Source organism: Phymastichus coffea, unplaced genomic scaffold (assembly GCF_024137745.1).
Source record: "Phymastichus coffea isolate CEN01 unplaced genomic scaffold, Cenicafe_Pcof_1.1 PCOF00117, whole genome shotgun sequence".
Classification (NCBI taxonomy): domain Eukaryota; kingdom Metazoa; phylum Arthropoda; class Insecta; order Hymenoptera; family Eulophidae; genus Phymastichus; species Phymastichus coffea.
Window position 1 is genome coordinate 378,397 of NW_026706928.1, and position 22,426 is coordinate 400,822.

A 22,426-nucleotide genomic window follows, 5' to 3' on the forward strand; every position below is an offset into this window, starting at 1 on the left:
AGCTGATTACACGAAGTCGTTCAATTCGGCCGAAAAATTCCTTCTTGCGCAAAGCAACGATTTCATGTAATGTCATTTCATTACAATTTTATTTACAATTCTCAAAGTGAACGACATTATAATCATCCGACGATGGGATGTACGTCATTTAATTTGACGCGCCTCCACGAATTAGAAAATATTTCTATTCACAAGGTTTCTACCAATGCAACGCAAAGAAGAGTCGAAAACTAAGGCGTTGTCTATTGTGTGCACGAATGCTGTGATATCGTTGAATCATAGTTAATTTAGCCAAGTTCGCCGTTATGTCGTAGAATTGTTGCAATAAATCACTGTTTCGTTCAACTCAAATCTTGAAAAATTTTCTGTCGCAAGTATAATGAACTGCGTACATCTCTGATAGACTAAAAATTGATATTATGAATTATCTATAGACGTTATTTCGACTTGCCTTCACGAACATTACATTTTTGAACTAATAAAAATATCTGCAAAATCTCTTTTGTAGCACAATTTGTTAACAATGTGAGCGATGCATTGGAAATTTTCAAGCAATTAAAATTCCTTTTTCATCAATCGATAGTATTAAATATTCCAGTGATTACATTTTATGAACGAATTGCCAATATAATATCTAATCAAAAGCAGAATGCATGGGCGATTTTTCCTCGCAACTGTCAAATTGATTTCGATCGACCAGCAAAAGACACGATTGTTTAAGAATTTTCGAAATATGCTTGTAAGTGAATTTGTGATTTTTCCAATTTTGATATGAGAAAAGCGTATAATAGCAACCGGACTTGATCATAAATAAACAATGCGTCACAATGAATATAATAAAGCGATAACGCAACACTTGCGTATATAAGCAGTAGACGGTAACGAGGCCGTATCAATAAGTTCGATTCGGTGAGTTTGTTGTCTGTCGATACTCGCAATTGGATGGGAAAAAATTCCCAACTGTCAAGCAATATGGTGAAAATACCAGATTTTGTCAATGACAAGCAAGAAATTTCTTCAGCAGAGGTTTGTGATAAATTTAGTATCTTCAGAGACAAATCATTGAGCATCAGTAGCACAATTTCATGTTAAATAACTCGCTTCTGTATGTGTATTAGTCGCAAAAAAAATTTACTTGTAATCCTCAAAGTGATTAGACTCAAGAAATACAAAAGGTTTGTTAAGGTTCTCTTATACACCTTTATCGATAAATACACAGTTGATAGAGAAAATTTATCACGGTTTCCCTACAATAGCTTGCCAAAATTACAAGTCCCGAAATATCTGAAATGATTAAAAAACTAGTGACCATTTTCACTATGTATAGCAGTCCTTGGCAGAATTGTCAAAATAGTGCTGATAACGATCAGTCATTTTTAATATCAGTTTCAAATATATTCGCTTTTTTTAACTCGAGAAGTAGTTCGCGAACGTTATTACATTTTGATAATTGGCAAGCCGACGAGTCGAGGAAATATAATGAAATTGAATTCTTTTCAGAATGGCGCGAAGATATTATTCGCCACGGACGACTTTTTCGCCGTCGCTGAAAATTTGCTGAAGGTAGGCGTTAAATTCTTGGCGTATTTCTAATTTTTTTCCACGAAATTTCACACCGAATTGTCAATATCAGTGAACTGTACGATACGGGGGTTCTTGAGTTTATTGCGACGTCAAGAAATCTTTACACTAGTGCGGTTATTAGCCGGGAATTAGCGAATTTCACGAATCAATCTGTTCGCGCGATCCTCCCTGAATCCGACGTACTTGTCCGCGTGGAGCAGAAAATAAGTAAATAAAGATCAGTGCTCGCAGCAATTTATCTTTTCCTATAGGCTGCAGCGATTCGCGTGCCGAAGCCGTTGAATTTGACAGCGATGGAAAAAAAGTGAGCCGCGCCTCGACGCTTCAGTGACGTTGCGCAATTTTTCAGCCGGAGGAGCCCTACTGGAACGAGGAGTACACGGAATTCGGGAAATGGATGGACGGCTGGGAGACTCGGAGAAAGCGGATTCCCGGTCACGATTGGGTGATCATTGCCCTCGCTGGTCAAAACAGACTCGACGGCGTGTGCGTTGACACGGCCTTCTTTACCGGCAATCACGCGCCGCGCTTCTCGCTCCAAGCCGCTTGTATGTCGGAAGGTGAGAGCAATTTTCGTTTCCCCATTATTCGGTGATTGAAGAACAGACGGCTGATGAGCCATCTGCTCTTATCGCTGGCAGGCGTAGGCGGCATTCAGAGTCGCAAGGATAAAATGGGAACAGCTGCTAATAATCGAGATCTGGAAAATGCCGAGAAACTGCATTCCGAGGTAAGCATTCATTATCGCAACGCTGTACTCGTATTCTTTCTGTGTGCAAACGAAGAACCTCTTTCAACGGAGAAATCGGAGAAAAAAAATATATTTGCGCACGATCATCGACGAAACTTGCCACAGTCGGTCGTTTGAATTCCCTCATCCTTCAGAGCTGGGAGACGCTGATACCAATGACAGCGCTGAAAAGCGGCAGCCCGGAAACCCGCAAGAACTTCTTCGAGCTGAGCAGCGGCGAGCGTGTCTACACTCACCTGCGCTTCAACATCTTCCCCGACGGCGGCGTGGCTCGTCTTCGCGTTTACGGCCGACCTACCGTGGAATCGGCTCGGCTCGGCTCGTCGGAGCCGATTCGGGGCAAGTGCGTCGAGTACAGCGACGCCCATTACGGACATCCGGACGCCCTCTTACATCCGTGGCCGTCGCGAGGAATGAACGACGCTTGGGAGACTGCCAGGCGACTCGACAGGCCGCCCACGATCGACGTCGACGATCGTGGATTCACGTTGGTGAGAGGTGGCTTCTTGCCGTTGCGCGAAACAACTTGAACGTCGCCGCACGCGAATGCAGGAATGCAATCGAACTTCGTTCGTTGAGAAACGTCCCGCGAACGCATGTTACGTATATTGCAAAATTATCGGCTCTGCAGTTGTATAAAAATGAAAAGAAAAAACGGCTGAACGACTGCGATTGCCGCGCTTTCTTTTCAGCAAAAGGGAGAGGAGTGGGCAATTTTGCAACTGGAAAAGTCCATCTACGTCGAACGCATTCAAGTTGACACGACGCATTTCAAAGGCAACTGTCCGGACAGCGTGAAAATCGAGGCAGCGTACGTCGAACCTGACGAGGATCACAGAAACGCAACTTGGGAGACGGTCTTGAACCGAACGAAGGTGCACATCAAACAATCATTCCAGCTGAGCACACCATCGCGATTCTTCCTAAGATGCTGCCCGCCTACTAACATCGCTGACCTATATTTTTGCAGTTGACGCCGAACCAAAGTAACGGACTGAAACATCCACTGATGGAAGCGACGACGCGAGCCGTCAACCACATTAAAGTAACGATAGCGCCGGACGGAGGCCTCGCGAGAATACGGATTTACGGCAGCGACGCCTGAGGAAGCGTTACATGACTGGCGTTGCGCTTCTTGTCGTTCGTTCGTCGACCGCGAATCCACGCGAATTTCCGCGTGCCCCATTGCTCGACGGTTCGAGGCACGCCAACGCTCGACACCGTCGGCATGAATGGCGAATGTCGACGTTGCGGCTGACTCGACGCGGGACGAAAAGGGCACCACCAGCGAACGAAAGCAATTGCCGCGTGCCACGAGGGCGATGGAGTAATCGCGTCGACTGCGTCGACGGAAAGCGCAAGGACATTTTGTAAGAAACGCGCGCGTTCTCCGCCACAGAGTCTCCTCGATGTTGCACCGACGTCCACGTGCGCATCTCGTAATTGCCGATGCGTTTGCGAAATGATCGCGGCTACTCGTTCAATTTCAATGTAACCGCTCCAAACACACTTTTGTAATAAACGAAATACGCCGAGAAATCCACGCACGACACAACGTTCCTCGTCGCATTTCCCAAAGACATGTATCACTCGCATCGTTGGTTCGCTGCTTCGTCCGCTCTTCTTTGCGCGCTACGCGCATTTTTTTTTTTTCTTTTTCGGAGCGCCAATCGAAAGCGAACTTCGCGACCTCGGCAAGGAGCGAAAAGCAAGAGGAGCGACCTGTTTGCTGCTCGTGCGCGAATGCGACCGCGCGGTGCCTGCGGTCGCGCTCGCCGAGAGAGAGAGAGAGAGAGAGAGAGAGAGAGAGAGAGAAGCGATCGGCGCGTGAAAGCGGCGTACACCGGTCTTTTGAGAAACGAAAGGAAGGTCGCTTTTCCACCGGTGCGCCCGCCGCGCATCATCAAGGTTGCGCGAGCGCTGCGTCGCTCGTCGAGATTGCCATCCGACTTAGGGACGCGGGAGGAGGAGCAAGGGCCACTTCGTGCTCGTTTTGCCTTTATGGCGGCTAATGACCAAACCCATGCACGCGTACGGCTAATGCAAGTGCCTGCTGCCTGCGTGGAAGCCCAAAACGGAGTTTCTTTCCTTTCGGCATTGCGATGAGAGTGAAAGTACGATCACGCTTTACAACTAAATGGAATTTCTCAATAATGGGTTTGAAAAGAAAAAAACACAAACGTTCACGCGATTATCTTTCGTTTAAAATCGATCGAGATCAATTGCAGTGATTCCCATGTTGCTCTTTCCGAATTTGTCGATAATCGCGTCAGCTGAACGCATCGGCAAGAAAAATTATCTCGCGAGTAATTCTCGTTCCTTTCGTCCGTAGCACGCGACTCGTAGCGACAAATCCACCAGTCACGAAATCAAATGAGAAAAAACAACAACAACAACAACAAAATAAATCGCGCCATCCCACCGTATGGACAGCAAATCTTTGAAGACATGTGCGAGCGGCATTAACTCGCCACACGTAGCGTGCACGCGAGTGAGTATATGTAGCGATATACACACGGACACACGTGCGCGCGCGCGCGCACAGGCGAACGGGAACGGCGAGCACGGCGCCTCTCGTGCACACGCAGCGGCAATATACGACTTACCTGTGGTCAGTTCGAGGATCACTTTCAGACGGCTCGCAGGTTCGTCCTCCTCTCTCTCTCTCTATCTCTCTCTCTCTCTCCCACGTTGAATCGCGTGCACAAAATCTCTCTCTAACGAAGTGTGTGGTAAGAAGGTGGTCCGTATAGATGACAACAAAAGGAGGTGATTTTGCACTGGGTCAGCTCACCGTGAGTAACCTAAATCGAAGAATGCGCGTCATTAACGAATGGAATCCCTTGTCTCTATCTCTATTTCTGTATCTCCTTCTTGGTGAAATGTAAACACCGACGGTGAGAGACTTAGTTCCATTGTGGTTGCTCGTGTGTGTGTGTGTGTGTGTGTGTGTGTGTGTGTGTGTGTGTGTGTGTGTGTGTGTGTGTGTGCGCGTGCGTGCGTGTGCGTGCGCGCGTGTTGTTCATTAACGGAGTGTTGAAGATTCATGCGAACTCGGCCTCCGTGGACGATCATGCTTTTGCTTATGTACAGGTGCGCAATCGCGATCGCAGAAAACAAAAAAATGATTGCAAAGATAGTGCCACGCTGGTGATGAGTGATCGATTCGTTATCCTGCTGCTCGCAGATTGTTTTCAGTTCTTTTGTTCACGAGTGTGTCAGATTGTTTCCGTCCCAGGCTACTCCACCTCTTATTTTTCAGTGGAGCTAGCTCCAATGTATAGATGTAATTTATGACGACATTTGTTCTCGTGCATCTCTCGAAACTCATGTTTTTTATTTATGAAAAAAGTTCATGAAAAATGTATCGTAAAAAATGAGAGACGGGTTTCCAAAGTCGTTGCCGAAACTATACATATTATTGATGTTATTCAGAATTGCTAATAAAAGTAATGAAGTTGTCTTGTCTCCAGTGCCTAGCTTGATAAAAAAATTATTCAAAAGATTTTTACGAGTTGTTTGCGGAATTCATATACCGTTATTGTAAAAATATCCTGACAAAGTATCTAAAGATCCATATTTATATAGTAGTATCTATTGATTATAATTCTATAGATAAATCAATATCACTGGATACTCAGATTATTCGTATTTAAATGAAATTCCATCGTGACTCTATAGAGTCATCGATGAAAACTGGCGCGTTCCAGTGACGCAAAAGAAAACAATAATTACGCCGGACGATCAAACAGTTTGGTTCCTTTTCTGGTGCAAGGAGAGTGACGCACAGCTGTCAAGCTCTCTGCAAAATAAAAATCCCTTTCCTTCCAAAAGCGCAAACTTTGTTGTCATCGTCCATCGATTCAGACGTAAAGTGCAAAATCACCTTTCCGCGAGTGCTAAAGAACGCTAACCGCCCAAAATTTACCTGGTACTTGATCCACAGAGGGAAGAAAAAATGAACATCTAGTTGGTTAGTAAGGCGCAGATTTGGGATTCCACTAGCAAAATCGAAGATGCCGAGCAAGGAAGAAGAGTTGCAGAGGGAAAGGATTAGGCGGATGTTCAGCTGGAGCGTCAATATGTGAGTTGACTTCAATTTTAAACGTCGATCAGTTAGTGGCTTTAAACCTTTTTTCCATAAAAGTAAGGTGGTCGTACTTTGAATTGTGAAATACTCGAATGTGAAACTTACGTACAGTCATTCACGTTCGTACCGATCAGAACAAACCGACACGCGCAATCGCCACGTCTGAAATAGATTTTACCGATGAGAAGCGCTCCTTTTTTATTCTTTTTTACGAAACGAGAAAATTTCTTTCCTCCGTCGAGTCAACAACCTCGCGACGGGAAAATTCCATTTGCGCAAAAACCCTTATGCAAATGGTTGTCTTCCCAGCAGCAGTCGCGAGCTTTCGCAAGTTGAAAACCGGTCCGCGCGCGTCGTTTCAAGAGGGGAAAACACCGGTCCTGCAAGTGTATAATGCAGCGAACAAAATACGTCTTACCTAATAGCCACTGCACTTTCCAATCGTATCGCGTTGTGCTTTCGCACGTCCCGATTGTTTGAACTTCGATGGACCGCAACCTTCAAAACAGAATGAGTGAATTCGTTCAACGTGCCATTCTCTAGTTTCGGCGCACGACCAGACGCCATTGCAAACGATTTTTCGCCGTCCTAATTTGACTTTTTCCACGCGAATTCGCTTTCCGAAAGCCAGCGAGCCAATTGATTCGCGCCGCGAACGTCGTGTCGGGAAATTTTTATTTTTTTCTGTTCTCTTTCAGCGAAGTCGAATATTTCGACATATTTCCTGCAATTACAAGTACCACCGACGTTGTCGGTGTAATAACCGCGTCGCGCGCTTCGTTCGTTCGTTTTTCTATTTTTTTTCTCTCGAAATTCGGCATTGTGCGTAAACGATTGCTACGCCGCGCGGCAAACGATACGTGGCGTTCGGAAAGGTGAACAACTTAATGGATTTCAGTTTCTAATTGCACCGCTGTGCTAAGAATTCACTCTGCGTTTCACAAGAGCGTGCGCGCGTTTCCACAAAAGCGATTGCTTTTCATTGCTTTCATAGATTATCATTTATGACAAGAATGAGGCTTTTTCCAGCGTCGTTCCAACTTCAGCGGAGAAATTAATGGGATAAAAACATGTTCGACAAACTTAAGAAATACGTTGTTCGAGGCATAAATTAAAATAAATATCGATATTAAATTGCTATTAAACTTCATCAATCTAAATTGTAAATATGGTCGCCGCATGCAAAAGAATGCGTAATACAATCACAGATTTGTCAAATACAATTTTTTTTTTAAATTATCATTTTGAAATCCTTCGAAGTCTAGAAGTATCTATAATGATAAACATTCGATATGCGTGTTAACAAATCAAACAATGATTTTGCAAGATGCCGTAAAGCTCACAGCGCAGTTTTCATTCTTGAAACGGTTACGCAATAATTAAAGACACCCGGTAACCCAACACTTTGAAGCAAACTCAGATTGTTTTTCTCCATAAGAAAATTTATTCGCAAGTCACGGGTATAATCGAAACGATCTATCGCAGTGGAAAAGGAATTCCTTATTTTTTAATATTTATCTGGAGTTTTACTCTTGCTACTATATTTTAGAGCCAAAACGTATAGTTATACTACGATATTCTTTCAAGCCAAATTGGAATGAATAAATAAAAAAAAACACTAAGAAGAGCGAGGTTGAAAAACGCGCGCGAGCAACGTGTAATTTATTGGATGTTTTGTAATTAATTTCCAACGCCAACTTATCTCGACTATCATGATAATTACACAAGTGGGATCGTCTATAAACTTGTTCTTATAGAAGCGAGGTTGTGCAAAATAACCTAATTACCGAACTGAAAAAAAAAACAAGCACACAAAAGTTGACGCAACTTTGCGACAAGTTGTTACCGTTCGTCGGTGAAGCGAAGACAAGCAAAGATGGCAGCACGAAAGTTCGATTGTCCATCGGTACGGACGTATTCTTCAAATGCTCGACCGCACAGTGGTAACAGTAGAAAGAAGCTACGCGTATCTTGAAATCCGATTAATTATATGAAGTCCTCGTACAGCGTCGCATTATTATATCAATATAAGCGCTATTGCGTGTACATACATATGAATTTCTCACTTTTCACCTAGACGTTACGTGGTTTGATCTACTTCCTTTTTTGCTCGTTATATCAGCCCCGCGATAGCTGTACATTACAATTAATTGTAAGCTGTAATTTATAACAACGAAACAGTTATATATCACACATCATTTGATTTTGCAATCTTTGCCCGGAGAATTCCGAATCGATTGGATCTAATCATAGCCTATCGAGTGACACGATGTATCTTCATAAATATTGCGACTGCTCTGAGTATAATCTTTTCTTCAAATTGGTTTTTCAAAAGATTCACATTACGTAACACAGCTGTGCTTTCAATTGAATGTGGGCTGTCCGATCACAAGACAATCGTAATCTTCGCAAAAAATTAAAATACAGTGAAAAAGTACTTTGAATGCATGATATACGAAACTGATGAAATTAAAAGCTTTCGTCGAAAAGCAAAATAGTAAACCGAATAGAATGTAGTCAAATCAAGCGTCTATTAATAAATTCATTCTCTAGGGTATACGCATACTCGCACGCGCGCGCACACACGCACACACACACTCACACATTTCTACTTCTTCCTGGGCTTTATGTAATCTTCCCTGGACCGACCGCTTTCACGTTTCCAGCGTTTTTGTGAAAAAAAAGAAGGCGCGCGCTCACGCACTTATGAAAGTATCGCCTTTTTCTTCTGCTTGTTTGATCGGAGCCTTTCGTTCGGATTAACTTCGGGAATACAAGTGATTGTGCGAGAAAAAAGAAACTCATCGTACGGATGCTTCGAGAGTGAAGCTTACGTCGGCAAAGCGTTCGACCATTGAAATTTTTTATCGACAATTATTGATCTTACGTAATTTAACAGAAGGGTTACGTTTAATTTTTTTTTTAACTTTACGAGTTAATCTACATTATAAATCACGTTTAATGCAAAATATGCAGTTGTTCTGAAAGTCACATCATAGATTCACATTTGAGCAGACTTCTTTTCTCCACATGACTCTTTCCTTATTACTCCCCGGGTGCTTTAATAAACGTAGAAATTCAAGTGCGTTATGGTTGCACATGCATGGCATTTTACTTTGTCACGGTAAACTACAAACTCATTTTTACTTGCTAATAGCGATCGTTAGACGCACTCCGCTTTTTTTCTGAACTACTGGCGTGAATGTCGATTTGCTTTTTTGCGTCGATTATTTGCCGTTTCTTTTTATTTTTTTTTTGTTTATTTTATTTTTTTTAGCGACAACGCAATCGATTTACTATTTCCGATTTCATTACCAACGATAAAAAAAATAATTTAAAGCTTACAAGTTTGATCAATTAATTAATTAAAATATCGTCTAAACAACTGTAACGCGTATGATCTAATCAAATAATAATCTACACTCATTTTCTGACAATAATACTTGCTGATGGGGTATAGTATTGTATATTGAAAGGTTGAAATTTTAAATAAAATGGAATGGGTATCGGTAAAGAAGATCGACAAAAAGAACGTTGAATCCCGATGTTTTCAAAACTCGCTCTCATTTCTTTTTCGACCAATGCATTTGCAAACAAGTATAGCATGTCGATTTACGTAACCGAATGTGTATCCCAAAGTGTAGAATAAGTTTAAATCGTGGAACACGCGCAACGTCATCGCGCCCGTTGCGACTTCTGTAAACAATTCAGAAGTAGCACTCAAACTTTGTTTATGTAAAACTCTTTGATAGGTCAGCCTTGATCCTAGGATCAATTGAAAAATAAGCGATGTTGCGTTCTTGCTATGAAGGAAAATTTAGCGACGAGGAAGGTCAACCCTTAAATAAATGAAAAACTCTCTATTCCATCCAACTTTTCGCTAAAAATGTTGTCAGCCACATCAGGGAACTAAATTTATTCAACAATAAAATTATTTTATAGGAAGACTGACGGCTATCAATACATCACATATTCGCTAATCAAAATTAAAATTAACTTACTAAAAACCACGTGTCGTTTGAACTTATCAGTCGAAAAAACACATTATCAAATTAGTACTGTGTCCAACATTGTTACTAATTTATGCACAGTCTTAGTGCAAATCTGGATTAGAAATAGTCATTACTACAGCTGATACTGCTGATATACATATACTTTTAATATATATATATATGTTATGGAGAGAGACAGAATGATTTATTTGAGGATTGACCTTCTCCGTCGTTAAGTTTTTTTTTATTGCATAAACATGATGAAAAGTAGTAACAATAATAATTACTACGTTCTAATATCTCAGCTGGGATAGCAGAGGTTCTTGAATAATAGCTACGAAAGTAAACATGTCAATCAATATGATGCTGGAATTTTTTGTATCGGATGACATTCAATGATAAGATTCGATAGCGAGGTAACTACTAATTGCAACAATCAAATTGGTTTTTCTATATAAGCCCACTGAGTCGTGAATTATTCTTGGAGAAACATACTCCCACACCTGGAAGACTCATGATTATCGTCCTGTATTAGAAAGATTCACCATCGGCAAGCAAAAACTTGATAGAAGGTTTATTCTTTATTGAACAATTCGCATGCAACTTTTTTTATCCTTTCATTCGGCGAGAATAGAACTTGTTCCGTACTCCAAATGCATATTTAGCGCAGGACTGCCACTGGGTTCATCATTGTTTTCAAGAGAAACGCTAAAAATAACCATAAAGAGATGTTTAGTATTCCGCAAAGTTGCAGAACCAAGATCCGACTGCACACATACACACATACCGCAGCAACGGTATTTCGTCTTGCCCGACACGAAAAAAAATCGGGCTTTGAACCGCCCATTAAAAAAAAAATTCGTAATTCCAAGCGCCGATGATTTGCGCGTAATATTCATTGACAAACCATCGTCTTTCTGTTTCTACCGTTGGAAGAAGAAGAAGAAGAAGAAAAACGACATCTTCTCTTTTTCCGTGGAAAATAAAAACGATGAGAGACTCGCAGACTGAGGTTATAATAATTTCCTTGACGGGACACTGATTGGTCACGTGGTTACTTTTCTGGATCCTCAATGATGGCATAAATTACGTTTCGCCTTGTGTGCGTGCGTCTCTCTCGCTGTGCTTTATTTTCGTTCTTCCGACACAAAAATAAACTCTCATCCGGATAAACTTTCGCATTTTCGCTGGCGACTGTTTTTTTTTACAATTTTGTCTATTGATATCATCCAAATCCTGCAATCATTCGTAACGTTCTGTGGGGTTATTTTTTATTTATACTTTTTCGTGTCTCATCATTGAAATTCACAGTCATACAGTGAATTAACGCCGAAAAACTCAAAAATTTAATTCAAATAATTTAGAATTCAAACGTTGTTGGTGCCAAAGGGAAAATTCTTACTACTAAAAATAATTTTTTGGAATTTGCGAGAAAGAGCGAAAGCTCGTTTACGGCTCAGAAAAGAGACGTTCTACATTTATCTTTGGTCAAAATAAAGCTTTCAATTCAACTTCTGTCGCATCGCGAAAGCAACAGGATACGATGTAACAAAACCGTACATTATCTTTGGTGTTTCAGAAAAAAAAACAACATTTTTTGAATCGAATGACACGCATAGCAATCAGCAGCTTCCTTCGTGTTATGCGTGAAAAAGAAATTCGAGCAAAATTGTTATTTCTACATTTAACCGATCAATTCAGATGCATTCCGCGAGAGGAAAAGAATAGGTAAGTGCGGTAACAATGACATAATCGAGTAATTGGGTAATTTTTGATGTTTTTTTTTTCGTTCATTTTATCGTAACGAAGCCACGCGCGGAATCCAATTGGTGTATACGAGCAGCGCGCGCGGCTTTGATACGTGACGTAAGTCGTTAGAAAGTCATTATTTCGATATCCGCGAGATCATTTTCTTCTGCTTCTTCTTCACCTTTGTCCGCTTAATGTTTACATTCTGTAGATTGTTCAACGATTTCCCGAATCGAGTCAGCATCATTTCGATTCTTTTCGGAATTCATCTCGTTGTGAAATCCGCGATTGTTTCATTTTTCTCGCTAAGCCGTGAATCAAGATAGGAAGCAGCTTTCATAGGAATCGCAAACGCTCTTCTAGATCGACTATTCATTTGCATCGAATGGCACTTCCTGCCAAATAACGCTGCGATCGTTCGCAGGAAAAAAGTAAAGCTCTCGCAAAGGGACGTCCAGGCTGCGTCTGACGGGAGCCGTTCTCGGAGAAGCCGCATCTCGCGACCTACATACCAGTTGCGCCAGTCCGAAAAAGCGTTAATCGTTCGTCCAAACAAACTATCGGTCGAGCGCGCAAACAATGCGGCTGGCAAAGAGAGCAGCGCGAAGTAAAAAAGGAAAAAGAAAAAAAGGACACGCGAAGGCGCCCCGTAGTCGTCCCGCCGATACTTTCTCAACGCGGCGGCGGTGGCGGCGGCGACGACGACGACAACGGCGGCGAAAAACATTGTGCAACGGGCTGAACTGAAAACTGACGTAATGCCCGATTAAATAACTGCCCGTAAGACGCGGGGATTATGCATCCGCGGTATAATAGCTGCTGGCCATTGTCCGACTCGAGCGCGGAGAAAGGTTCTTTTTCGGAGGCTACCGCAGCTCCGCGCTGGCGCTCGGCGGATTTTCCAGCCTTCGGATTTCGCGCTTTTCTCGCGCTCCTCGACCGCGACAGCTTTATCGCGGACTGCTTTGAATTATTCTTCCGCGCGCATAATTAAACGATTATTTTGTCAAGAATGTGCGTTTTTCCTTTCAATGCTTATCCAACGTGCGTCAGAGGCAAAAAAAATAGTTTCTTTTTTTTTTCTTCTTTAATAGTTGGCAATTTAGATAATCTTCAAATTTCTATAATGGTAATAATTTTACGAATTTTCAGCGCGTCGATTGACAAACGAACGAACCTAGTATACCACGGAGAAAACGACGAATTGCGAGCGACCTCATTTTCTCATTATGCAATCATACAGAAAATAGATCATCGCGGCAATCGATTTTTCAATCAGCTGAACAGGTACACACACACACACACACGATGGAAGCGATTACGCGAGTACTTTCTTGTGCAAGTGGTGTGTCTTGTGAACTTGAGAGTCTACATGAGCGACTCGATGTCAGGGTTATATCGACACCTATACGTGCTTCAAATTATTCTCTCGCCTTTGTCCCGTGGGAGTTCGCAATCTTGCTCTCTGATTGCACGAACGAGAGTCGTAAGGAGTGCATTCGAAATTCCTTCTCCAAGTATTCAAGACAGTATTTTCGGATCGGACGGTACTTTTAACACAAACGTGATATCGCTGTTTCAAAAAGTCTCTTGCTTTTGAGTCAATCTGTAAGTAATTCTTTTGGATTCGTTTCGTCCTGCATGTTTTCTAAACTCATTGATATTGTCACGATGCCAATGAAAACTGAAGCAGAAAAAGTCAGAATATTCATGACTGGCATCATCGAAGAATTGATGGTCTTTCTTATTACAAAATGTAGCTGTCGGTTTTTGAAATGTCATTTTTCAAACGCGGTTTACATCTGTACAGATAATGTGATTATTTGTGTTTTGGAATCGTCGATAACACGAGTCTGCTCGCAAAAGTGGCGAATCATATGGATCGCGATTTACGCTTGGTAAAAAGCTAATTCGTCAACTGTTGTACGAAAATTCAATTCGAAATAGCGCGCACGACTTGATTTTTTAACTATTTTCAACAGGAAGGACAAACTTAATGACACGCGCTTCTTGAAAGATATTCTTTAATATTCCATAGACTTGAAATCCGAGAGGGACCGTCGAATGTCGATTGCGCGTCAACGAGACGCACACCTAGTGCAATGGACGATCGAATGGATAACCAACAGCGGCGTGTTTTAGAAGCCACAATCGGTCGAGTAGCCGTGTTGAAAAATAGACGGCGCGTTGCAGCAAAACATCGCGGCCGCTAAGTGACATGTGTGCTCGATGCCAACAACAAGACGCTCATCGCCGGTAATCATTCGGCTAACGTCAGGGAATCTTTTTTCCGTCGCGGTGACCTGTCGCGAATGCAAACTTCCGTATTAAAAACGAAATTCGGTCTTTATCGAAGGACGCTGGCGCGCACTCTCCTGGTGACGTCACCCGGGATCGCGCGGATGACGCGAGTTACCGGTTTCTCGGTCCTCCCGCGGGAATTCCCGCTTGCAGCTGGAAATTGCATTCGCGTACGTGGCGTTTTGCGAATCGTGAGCCTGATCGTTCGAAGCTTACTTTCGAGAGTTCGCTCGTTTCTCTCGATAGTTCATGATTCGTTAAAAATTCGCCGGAATATTATTAGTCGTGACATACATTCAATCTGTAAAAAAGCGAAGTGAAAAAAGAAACACACGGTTGCCAAGTGTATGTTTGTCACACGATGAATTTGCATCAGCGACGTGTGCATTTGAATTTTATTTCGAGGATATTTCTTTATCCGTTTTTTAGCAATGTTTGCAAGGAAGTCATATGCTCGGCATAACAAAGAATGATAATTAAGGAAATCACTAATAATCGTCAGAATGGCGATGTAGAAAAATTGCGACTCCATTCGACACTTGAAAATCACGAAAAAAACAGCGTCGATAAAAGACGTTCTCCGTACGATATTTTCCAACGAAAAACCACACTATTCTTTATAATTATCACCTCGTCGACAAAAAGAACAACTACCGGACAAGAGCAAAGCGTTCGTGACGCGTCGACTCGTCTTTTGTGCGCGCCTGTGATGCGTCAGAGGAGTCCTGCGAGAACCGGACTGGCAGACTTTCGCGAGAAATCTTTCGGTCGCCCGGTAGGATTGTGCATTTGCACGGACTGCAATGCCTTCTTAAATATAAGAATCGAGGATTCAAGAAATTCTTTCTTGAAGCTTCGTCGCTGTGAACTTCAAACTTTTAAGATGCTATACATGGCATTGAGAAATGTTACGTATTACAAGCACACGTTAACGATTACGCACCCGGATTAATACAATATTTTCTGTGCAACTCGTCGTCATGGCGCAAGCGTAGAGAAACCGTAAAACACACATCGTCGTGCATAAACGGTTGCGAAACGGAAAGTTTCCGATGCTAAATGTTGTTCAATTTTTCGCACTTTGCGCGTCAGGGTATACGTACGTTTTCGAATCTGGAACAACTTCGGCATACGGTCCTCGCAGTCAGATACGCCATTATTCAATCAAAGCAATATCCTCGGTCATCTATTACAAAGCGGGCAAGCAACGGAAAAGAGAAGAACAAACTGCATCAGAGGTGCAAAAACTAGTAGCGATTTGCTGCTTTTTCTTCGTCTTCTTCTTTGCTATTATCCTCGTCGTCTGTGTGTATCTTTTTTTCAGAGGTGAAGGCCATTTTCTCACGTGGATGATATAAAAAAAACGCTGTCTAGATTCTTAATTGCCTTTTTCCACTTCGTCGTTTTTTTTTCACAGTACACGCGCACTTTACGAGTCTCTCTCTATCTCTCTCTCTCTCTCATACTCTCCTTCTCTCTCTCCCTCTCTCTCTCTCTCTCTCTCTCTCTCTCTCTCTCTCTCTCTCTCTCTCTCTGACATTTAGGTACGTATAAAAATCATACGGTCTCGTCGATTAATAGGTTTATAATTTTGTTTCCTCATAGAAGAAACTTTGTTTTAATGAAAAAAAAATTTTCTTAAAGTCATTGTAGAAACATGTTTTAAGAAATGCCTCTGTGTGTATATATGTGTATATGTATGCAGTATGTATGGAATCATCAATAACTGAAGTTTTATACGATAAGATTCCACGAACAACAAGAAAAGTTATATGATTTTAACTAGTGGGTCTGTTAAAATTCGAAAAAATATTATTGTTTCAGCTTTACAAATTCGGTTTGTTCAATTTTTTTCAGTGTTATATCTAAGATTTTTAATATTTTATTATAGGATTTTGCAGTACTTCAATTTTTTGTAATCCTATTTTTAACGACTAGCTGTAGTGAAAAACGTGACAAAAAAAATTTAATAATATAGGAAAATGACAATAGTATTTTTTGAAATTTGAACTGAAGATATCTCATATAATTAGTAACATTTCCTGCAAATTTGAAGTTATTACGTTGCATAGTTATAAAAAAATAGTTTTATCTAAAAATGAGACATTTTTGCTTTCACAATCATTGGAATAATTTTAATCAAACCGATCTAAAATGTAATATTTATATTTCCTGTTACAAACTATAAGTCGAGTTCGTAATACAGATCGTTTGGTTTATTTAAAAAGAATTTCAATTTATTAGGATAACAGTATCATTAAGACGAAGCTAACTGCGAATAAATTGACAACGTTTCTTGCTAAATTCTCAGTGATATACAGATGGATTCATTAGAAAGCCATATTGTTTTTTATATTAAGTTCCGGTTGAAAAAAAAGTTTATATTTTAATGAATAATGTAGAAAATTATAAATCGTATTTTTTATCGTAAATTTTTATTAGTTGAATGAAAAACATGGAAAAATATTAATAAAATCTTCCAACAAGTTTAAAACAAATTTCTATTTTCTCCATAATTTTTCAGACAAATTTACGTACTTCATTATTCTTTTGCTGCTATAATGAATGCTGTTATTCAAAAGTTACACAAGAACATATTTTCCTCAAATCGTTTATTCGTAACTACTTTGAAAACTCTTTTACATATCTTCATCAAATCTTTTACATGAAAGTCTCTCAAATAATGGTCATGTTTTCATCTATATCAGAATCTCAAACACGATCATTTTCAATTACAGTTCCTAGATTTCCGTTCGGAAATCTTCAACGTAAGAAAAAAAAACAATTCAAATCCAAGGAAGCTCTAAATAAAGGAAAAAAGAAGATTAGAAAGGAGTCTGGGTAGCAAACGAGAAAATTGCAGATCACATCTATTTCGCGAAAACAGCCGCGAGCAAGTTACACAAGCTCCGTGGTTTTATTAGGCGAGCAGTCATCATCAGGCTGAGTCGTTCGTGCAACTATCTCTCATATAGCAATATAATAGTATATAAGATTCGTGACAGTCCAAGTTCTCTTCTATGCATACACGTCCATGACAATCTGAGGACGCTCTTGTGTCAAGTCTTTGAAAAATTACCCTATTCATGATTACCTCTTGATTCCTCTTCTTTTTTTTCTTGTTTCGTTGAATTGTCTATCTTCGGACGTGTATTTTTCAAAGTCGTATGGACTCACGAATAATAAAAATAATGTAATATTAGTATTGTTACTTTTAATAGATTTTTTCCACCCAAACATCAGTCAACCGGTTGACCAGGCATTTTAACATCTACGTGAATCGGCAGAATGCAAAAACAGGATTGGCTTATTTTTTCCTTGCGTCGCGAGAGCAAGAATGCCGCTTTTTTTGTGCACCACTGCTTTGCTTACGCTCGCGCTCCCCTGAGCACTTGTAGCTGAACCAACTGATTTTCATTATTTTGCAGTTCGACTGTAAGTGATAGTTCGGTCAAATGTTTGTTTCAGCATATAAAAAGTTCAGAATTCAATAAATACAATGGATATTTCAAACAAGAAAATTTATAAATTTTTTTATTTTGTATTTGTAAGTAAGTACAAATATAAAGAAAACAAATACAAAAATTAGCTTGAAAATTTGGCCATAAAGTTTGACCATTCCTCATAACGTTTGCAATTTATGAAAAATAAAACATCCAAATTCTTATTAAAAATTCCAATTGAAAACTATCGAGTGGTTGTTATAGTAAAGTCGCATGAAAGTCATTAAGAAATTGAGCTCAAGCGCAGCGAATGAATTACCCATACTCAAGTGCAACGCCAGTGAGTAGAAAGGGGGATATATGTATAAAAAATCACGTAACACGTGACTCAGCGAAAATCGACGTACGAGGAACCGCCTAAAGAAATTCTTTTGGTCTCTCGCAGATGGATTATAAAAAAAAAAAGTGAAGAAGTCGCTAGGCTCGCATTGGCAAGGCAAAGCGCGTCCTAATAAAATTTTGTAACGCTACTCGGCGCAGGGTCGACGTGAAGAAACTGTTACGTGCGCGTGGACGGCGGCGGCTACAATGCAAATTTGATTGTTTCGTTCACCCTTACCCGGCTGCTTTCAACATTTAAGCCTATGTGTCGGCTCGTTTGCATTTTGATGTCTCTCAAATTGGTTTTAATAGTGCATGTTGTTTTGTAACGAAACGCGTTTGCTTCGAAGCTACCGTGTGGATTTGTAGGTTAGGTTTCACGGATATCACTTCAAAGATTCATAACGTCGTTCTCGCGCTATCTCTCCCTGAAATAAACGTTAAGTTACGTAGACCACTCGAAATCAATTGTTTTGTCGTAAAACGAGAGAAAAGAAGCATGCGCTTCGAAAAAAAAAAGAAATTAACATTCCTACTTTTTCTTATTTTTAATAACGCACGTATAGCGGTACAAGTGTCAACACGTCCGAAAGTTGCGCACTATACTTCGCGGCTCGCCACTGTGCAGCCTACTTTCACGACCTTGCAGACAATGAGAAATAAACAAATTTTCTTTTTATAACTCTTAATATTCGCTGACGTTTCAGATTTTGCCGATGTGACGAAGTCACATCATTCGTCGATTCAATAATCTGGTTAATTTACAAAATCGTTGGATACGTCGATAAAGAAAACACGGTTCGTCGCGAGTGCTTTCTTTTTAACGCGGGTTACGAAAAAGCAAAGAACGACAATACACCCTCTAACGCAGAACGTGCGTTCGATTGCGTCGCATACGCGCGAGTTGGCAGCACGAGAAACGAGGTTGAAGCGCGCGCGCGTTGTTAAGAAGGCCACACGCGCTGCTGCTGCAGCAGTCACTCATACGCACACAAACTGATCAGTGAATCTGACCACGTTTGTGCATAATAATCCTCAATGGCTTCTTCTACTTCTTCTTCTTCTTCTTCTTCTTCTTCTTCTTCTTCTTCTTCTTCTTCTTCTTCTTCTTCTTCTTCTTCTTCGCCTTCCATTATGACTTACTCATTGGTTTCGCATCGAAGATACGGCGAAATGACATACGCACGCTTACATTGGAAGATTTTATCCTGTCGATGTTTAGATAATGGCTTAATGATTTGACGATTTGCAGCTGTAGTTCCATCTGACCAGGTTTTTAAAACCAAATGTCTTCGAATTCCTCGCAAAAAAATTATTTCACTACTGCCATATTACCTTGCAAATTGAAACAAAAAAATAAATAAATAAAGCAAAGAAAAACAATCCTCGTAAAAGCACTGCAACAAACAAACATACGAAAAAACTGTCTTCGCGTAGACGTGCACAGCCAACAAAAAAACAAGCTTGACATCACATTGACACGCGTGATGTCAGTCCTCATCGCAAAAGTCTCTATATGCCACTACTTTCAATAAACCGAAACTTACATGCCTATGTTTTTCGTGATCGACACATACGTAGTCCGGAGCACGTGCGTGTTATGAAAAGTTTTTTTAGCATTGAAATCAAATCCAATTGATCGAAACCAAAACACCAATACAAAAACAAGTATGAAAAAGAGAGAATGAATAAAAGTGGGAGTCGCAAGAGGGAGATGAAGAAAGGGGCAATGATAGCGAGCGACGTGGCGGCGAGTGTATAAGAGTGAGAAAGAGAGCGAGAGAGAGAGAGAGAGAGAGAGAGAGAGAGAGAGAGAGAGAGAGAAAGGAGGGTCGAGAGGTGGGAAGGTACCAGCAGCAACGAGGTATCGCTCGGTCAGTCTCGCGGCAGGACTCGCGTCGCTCATACTGTAATTTTCCTTGTTTCACGTCGTCCCGCGAGTGCTTCAATCTCTTGTTGTGCGTCGTCGTCTTCGCCATTCTATAGTGATTTTCCCGGATTTCCCCGAGCAAACAGTGTCCCATGAGCTCGAACACGAAGCTTCGGGCTTGGATTCTCACCACACCGTCACCTGCTGATCGACATTCAGGTTGAGGCAAGAGAGAGAAAGAGAAAGAGAGAGAGAACGCCGCAGGTACGAGTTGTTCTCAGAGCGTTGCCTCTTTTGCTCTTTCTTTTTCTTTCCGCTTCTCCGGTGAAAGGTTTTTTCTTTTTTTTTTCGCGCGCGCGAGACATTCGGCTTTCTTCCCTCGCTCTGCTGGAATCTAATTTATTTCGTTGCGAAAGATTCCAAACGAGTTCTCCGGTGACATTGGGTACATTTTTCTTTCTCCCACAACAGAATTAATTCGAAGCCTCTAAGACGGTTGCTTGTCCTTAACCATTCGACTCGTCCACGAAAAGTCAATTTCCCCGTTTTTTTTTATCCTATTTCTAGGGACGCCAATTAAGCGTTCGGGAGCCGGTGAACTCGCGGGGATTCCCGGGAACACGGTTTAAGTTAGATCGCAACGTGCCTGCCCCCGCAAGCACGAAAGCTAATCGAGAAAATGCGCGAGGCAATCGCGTAACGGGGGGCTTATCTTTGCCATAACGCGCGCGTGTCACGATGAAATTACGCTTCCCTCGAGTTTTATTTAATAACGCGACTGTGCCGCTGCCGCGATGGAGTAACTTTGTCCTCTCTCGCGCGGCAGATGCACTTTCTCCTCTTAATACTTCTGCGCGCGAGAGACGCGAGGTTTGCGCGCGCGCGTTGAATGCGAAATGAATGTGTCGTTGAATTATGTCCGTCTGTTTTGTAGGATATGGATTTTGGCTCGCGCCACGATCAGAAAAGAAGATTCCTTTCGTGTCCAGTTCATTGAGAATCGTGAGCGTATTTAATGGGATGCGCGTTTGACTGATTTTGTTGTTTTTTTTCTCTTTTGGCGGCACGATTTTGACCTCGTCTTGGGTAATGGATTCTATCCCATCTTATGCGTATACACGGAAATCTGATATTCGTACGTACTGTGCATTTTTTTAACAGTTATTCTATGTTTCTGAAACGACAACGCGAATGATAATTATCAGTGTGACTAATTCAAATGGGGAGGTGATGAGCAACGTATTGAAAATTTATGAATGGTTAATTTGCAACTCGAACTAAATAATGTATTTATTGTCGACACAAATAATTCGGAAGATCCGATACTTTGATTCTCAGCTATCACTTCAATAAGAAACAAAAAAAAAATGCGAAACGCGACAAACGAAACATGAAAAGCCTTTCAATTATGCACAGTCCATAGACAAAAACTAACGCGTTTACTCGATCCTTCCTCGTTCAGCTGAGAAAAAAAAAAGAATATTTTCAAAACGTACTTTCGCAAACGATAGTGGCAATAGAAACGCAGGCTTCGAGAATGAAAATTAACGGTCGACAATTAACACCGCGAGCAATTATTTTATATATACGTTCACGGACATCAAATCAATTGTCGTGTGTGCCGCGATGAATAAGTTATAGGCACGACGATCGATGACGATTCGGTTGGTTGCGAAATTCATTTGTGTTTTTTCTTTTTCTTTTTTTTTGTTCCAATCGCATCTGCGTCAGTGTAATTGTCACGAGGAACTGGTTGATAATCCATTGCGCAAATATTATGTGATAAGTGTGAATGGTTTTGATTTTAACATGACAGATCTGACAAATTGGATTTTTACATTTATATATACAAAGTCCGTTGTAGAATAAACATAGTCACAGAATATATGTAGTGTGTTACGGAAATTTTCTTTTTGCCGAGTCAATGAAATTTTTGGATCCGAGAGGTATTAATTCTCGCAGTTTTTCAAGGCTCTCGAACTCATCGAGATAAAACTAAAAAATAAAGGAAATAAGAAAGAACGTCATTCGACCATCCCACATAACAAACACCAGACCAGTTAGTAAAACAAGAGTTTTACACACGGAAACTTCCGGCGAACTTTCATTAAAAAAAAAATCGTTTCGACGTATCGCGAATACACATCGCTTTCACCAAAACTGAAAATCACGAGATCAAAATTCGCATGACGCGCAAATAAAAATCAATTGCATCTCGGAAGCTTATATAATTCGTGACATTTGGCCAAGTAGCCAAGTATGTGT

At 41.0% G+C, this 22,426-nt stretch overlaps 2 protein-coding genes across 6 annotated transcripts in view; both read left to right on the forward strand.

Moving 5' to 3' along the window:
- Window positions 1–930: 930 nt before the first annotated feature.
- On the forward strand, window positions 931–3,904 carry LOC131670917 (probable inactive allantoicase). Its single transcript, XM_058946914.1, has 7 exons — window positions 931–1,026; window positions 1,501–1,563; window positions 1,934–2,144; window positions 2,226–2,314; window positions 2,470–2,826; window positions 3,028–3,210; window positions 3,306–3,904. The coding sequence occupies exons 1-7, from the start codon at window positions 943–945 to the stop codon at window positions 3,438–3,440; spliced, it is 1,122 nt and encodes a 373-aa protein (XP_058802897.1). The 5' UTR covers window positions 931–942; the 3' UTR covers window positions 3,441–3,904.
- A 1,032-nt stretch (window positions 3,905–4,936) lies between these two features.
- LOC131670961 (ABC transporter G family member 23) overlaps window positions 4,937–22,426 on the forward strand; it is a 31,738-nt gene continuing 14,248 nt past the window's right edge. Inside the window, exons 1-2 of one of the 5 annotated variants that reach the window (XM_058947019.1) lie at window positions 4,937–4,980; window positions 6,282–6,419. In XM_058947019.1, coding sequence (XP_058803002.1) covers window positions 6,352–6,419 — 68 coding nt within the window. In that variant the 5' untranslated portion in view covers window positions 4,937–4,980; window positions 6,282–6,351. Of the gene's footprint in view, window positions 5,068–6,281; window positions 6,420–13,433; window positions 13,454–20,162; window positions 20,426–22,426 lie in introns of those variants that run through there. The other 4 variants (XM_058947018.1, XM_058947024.1, XM_058947021.1 and 1 more) reach the window with 4 other exon arrangements.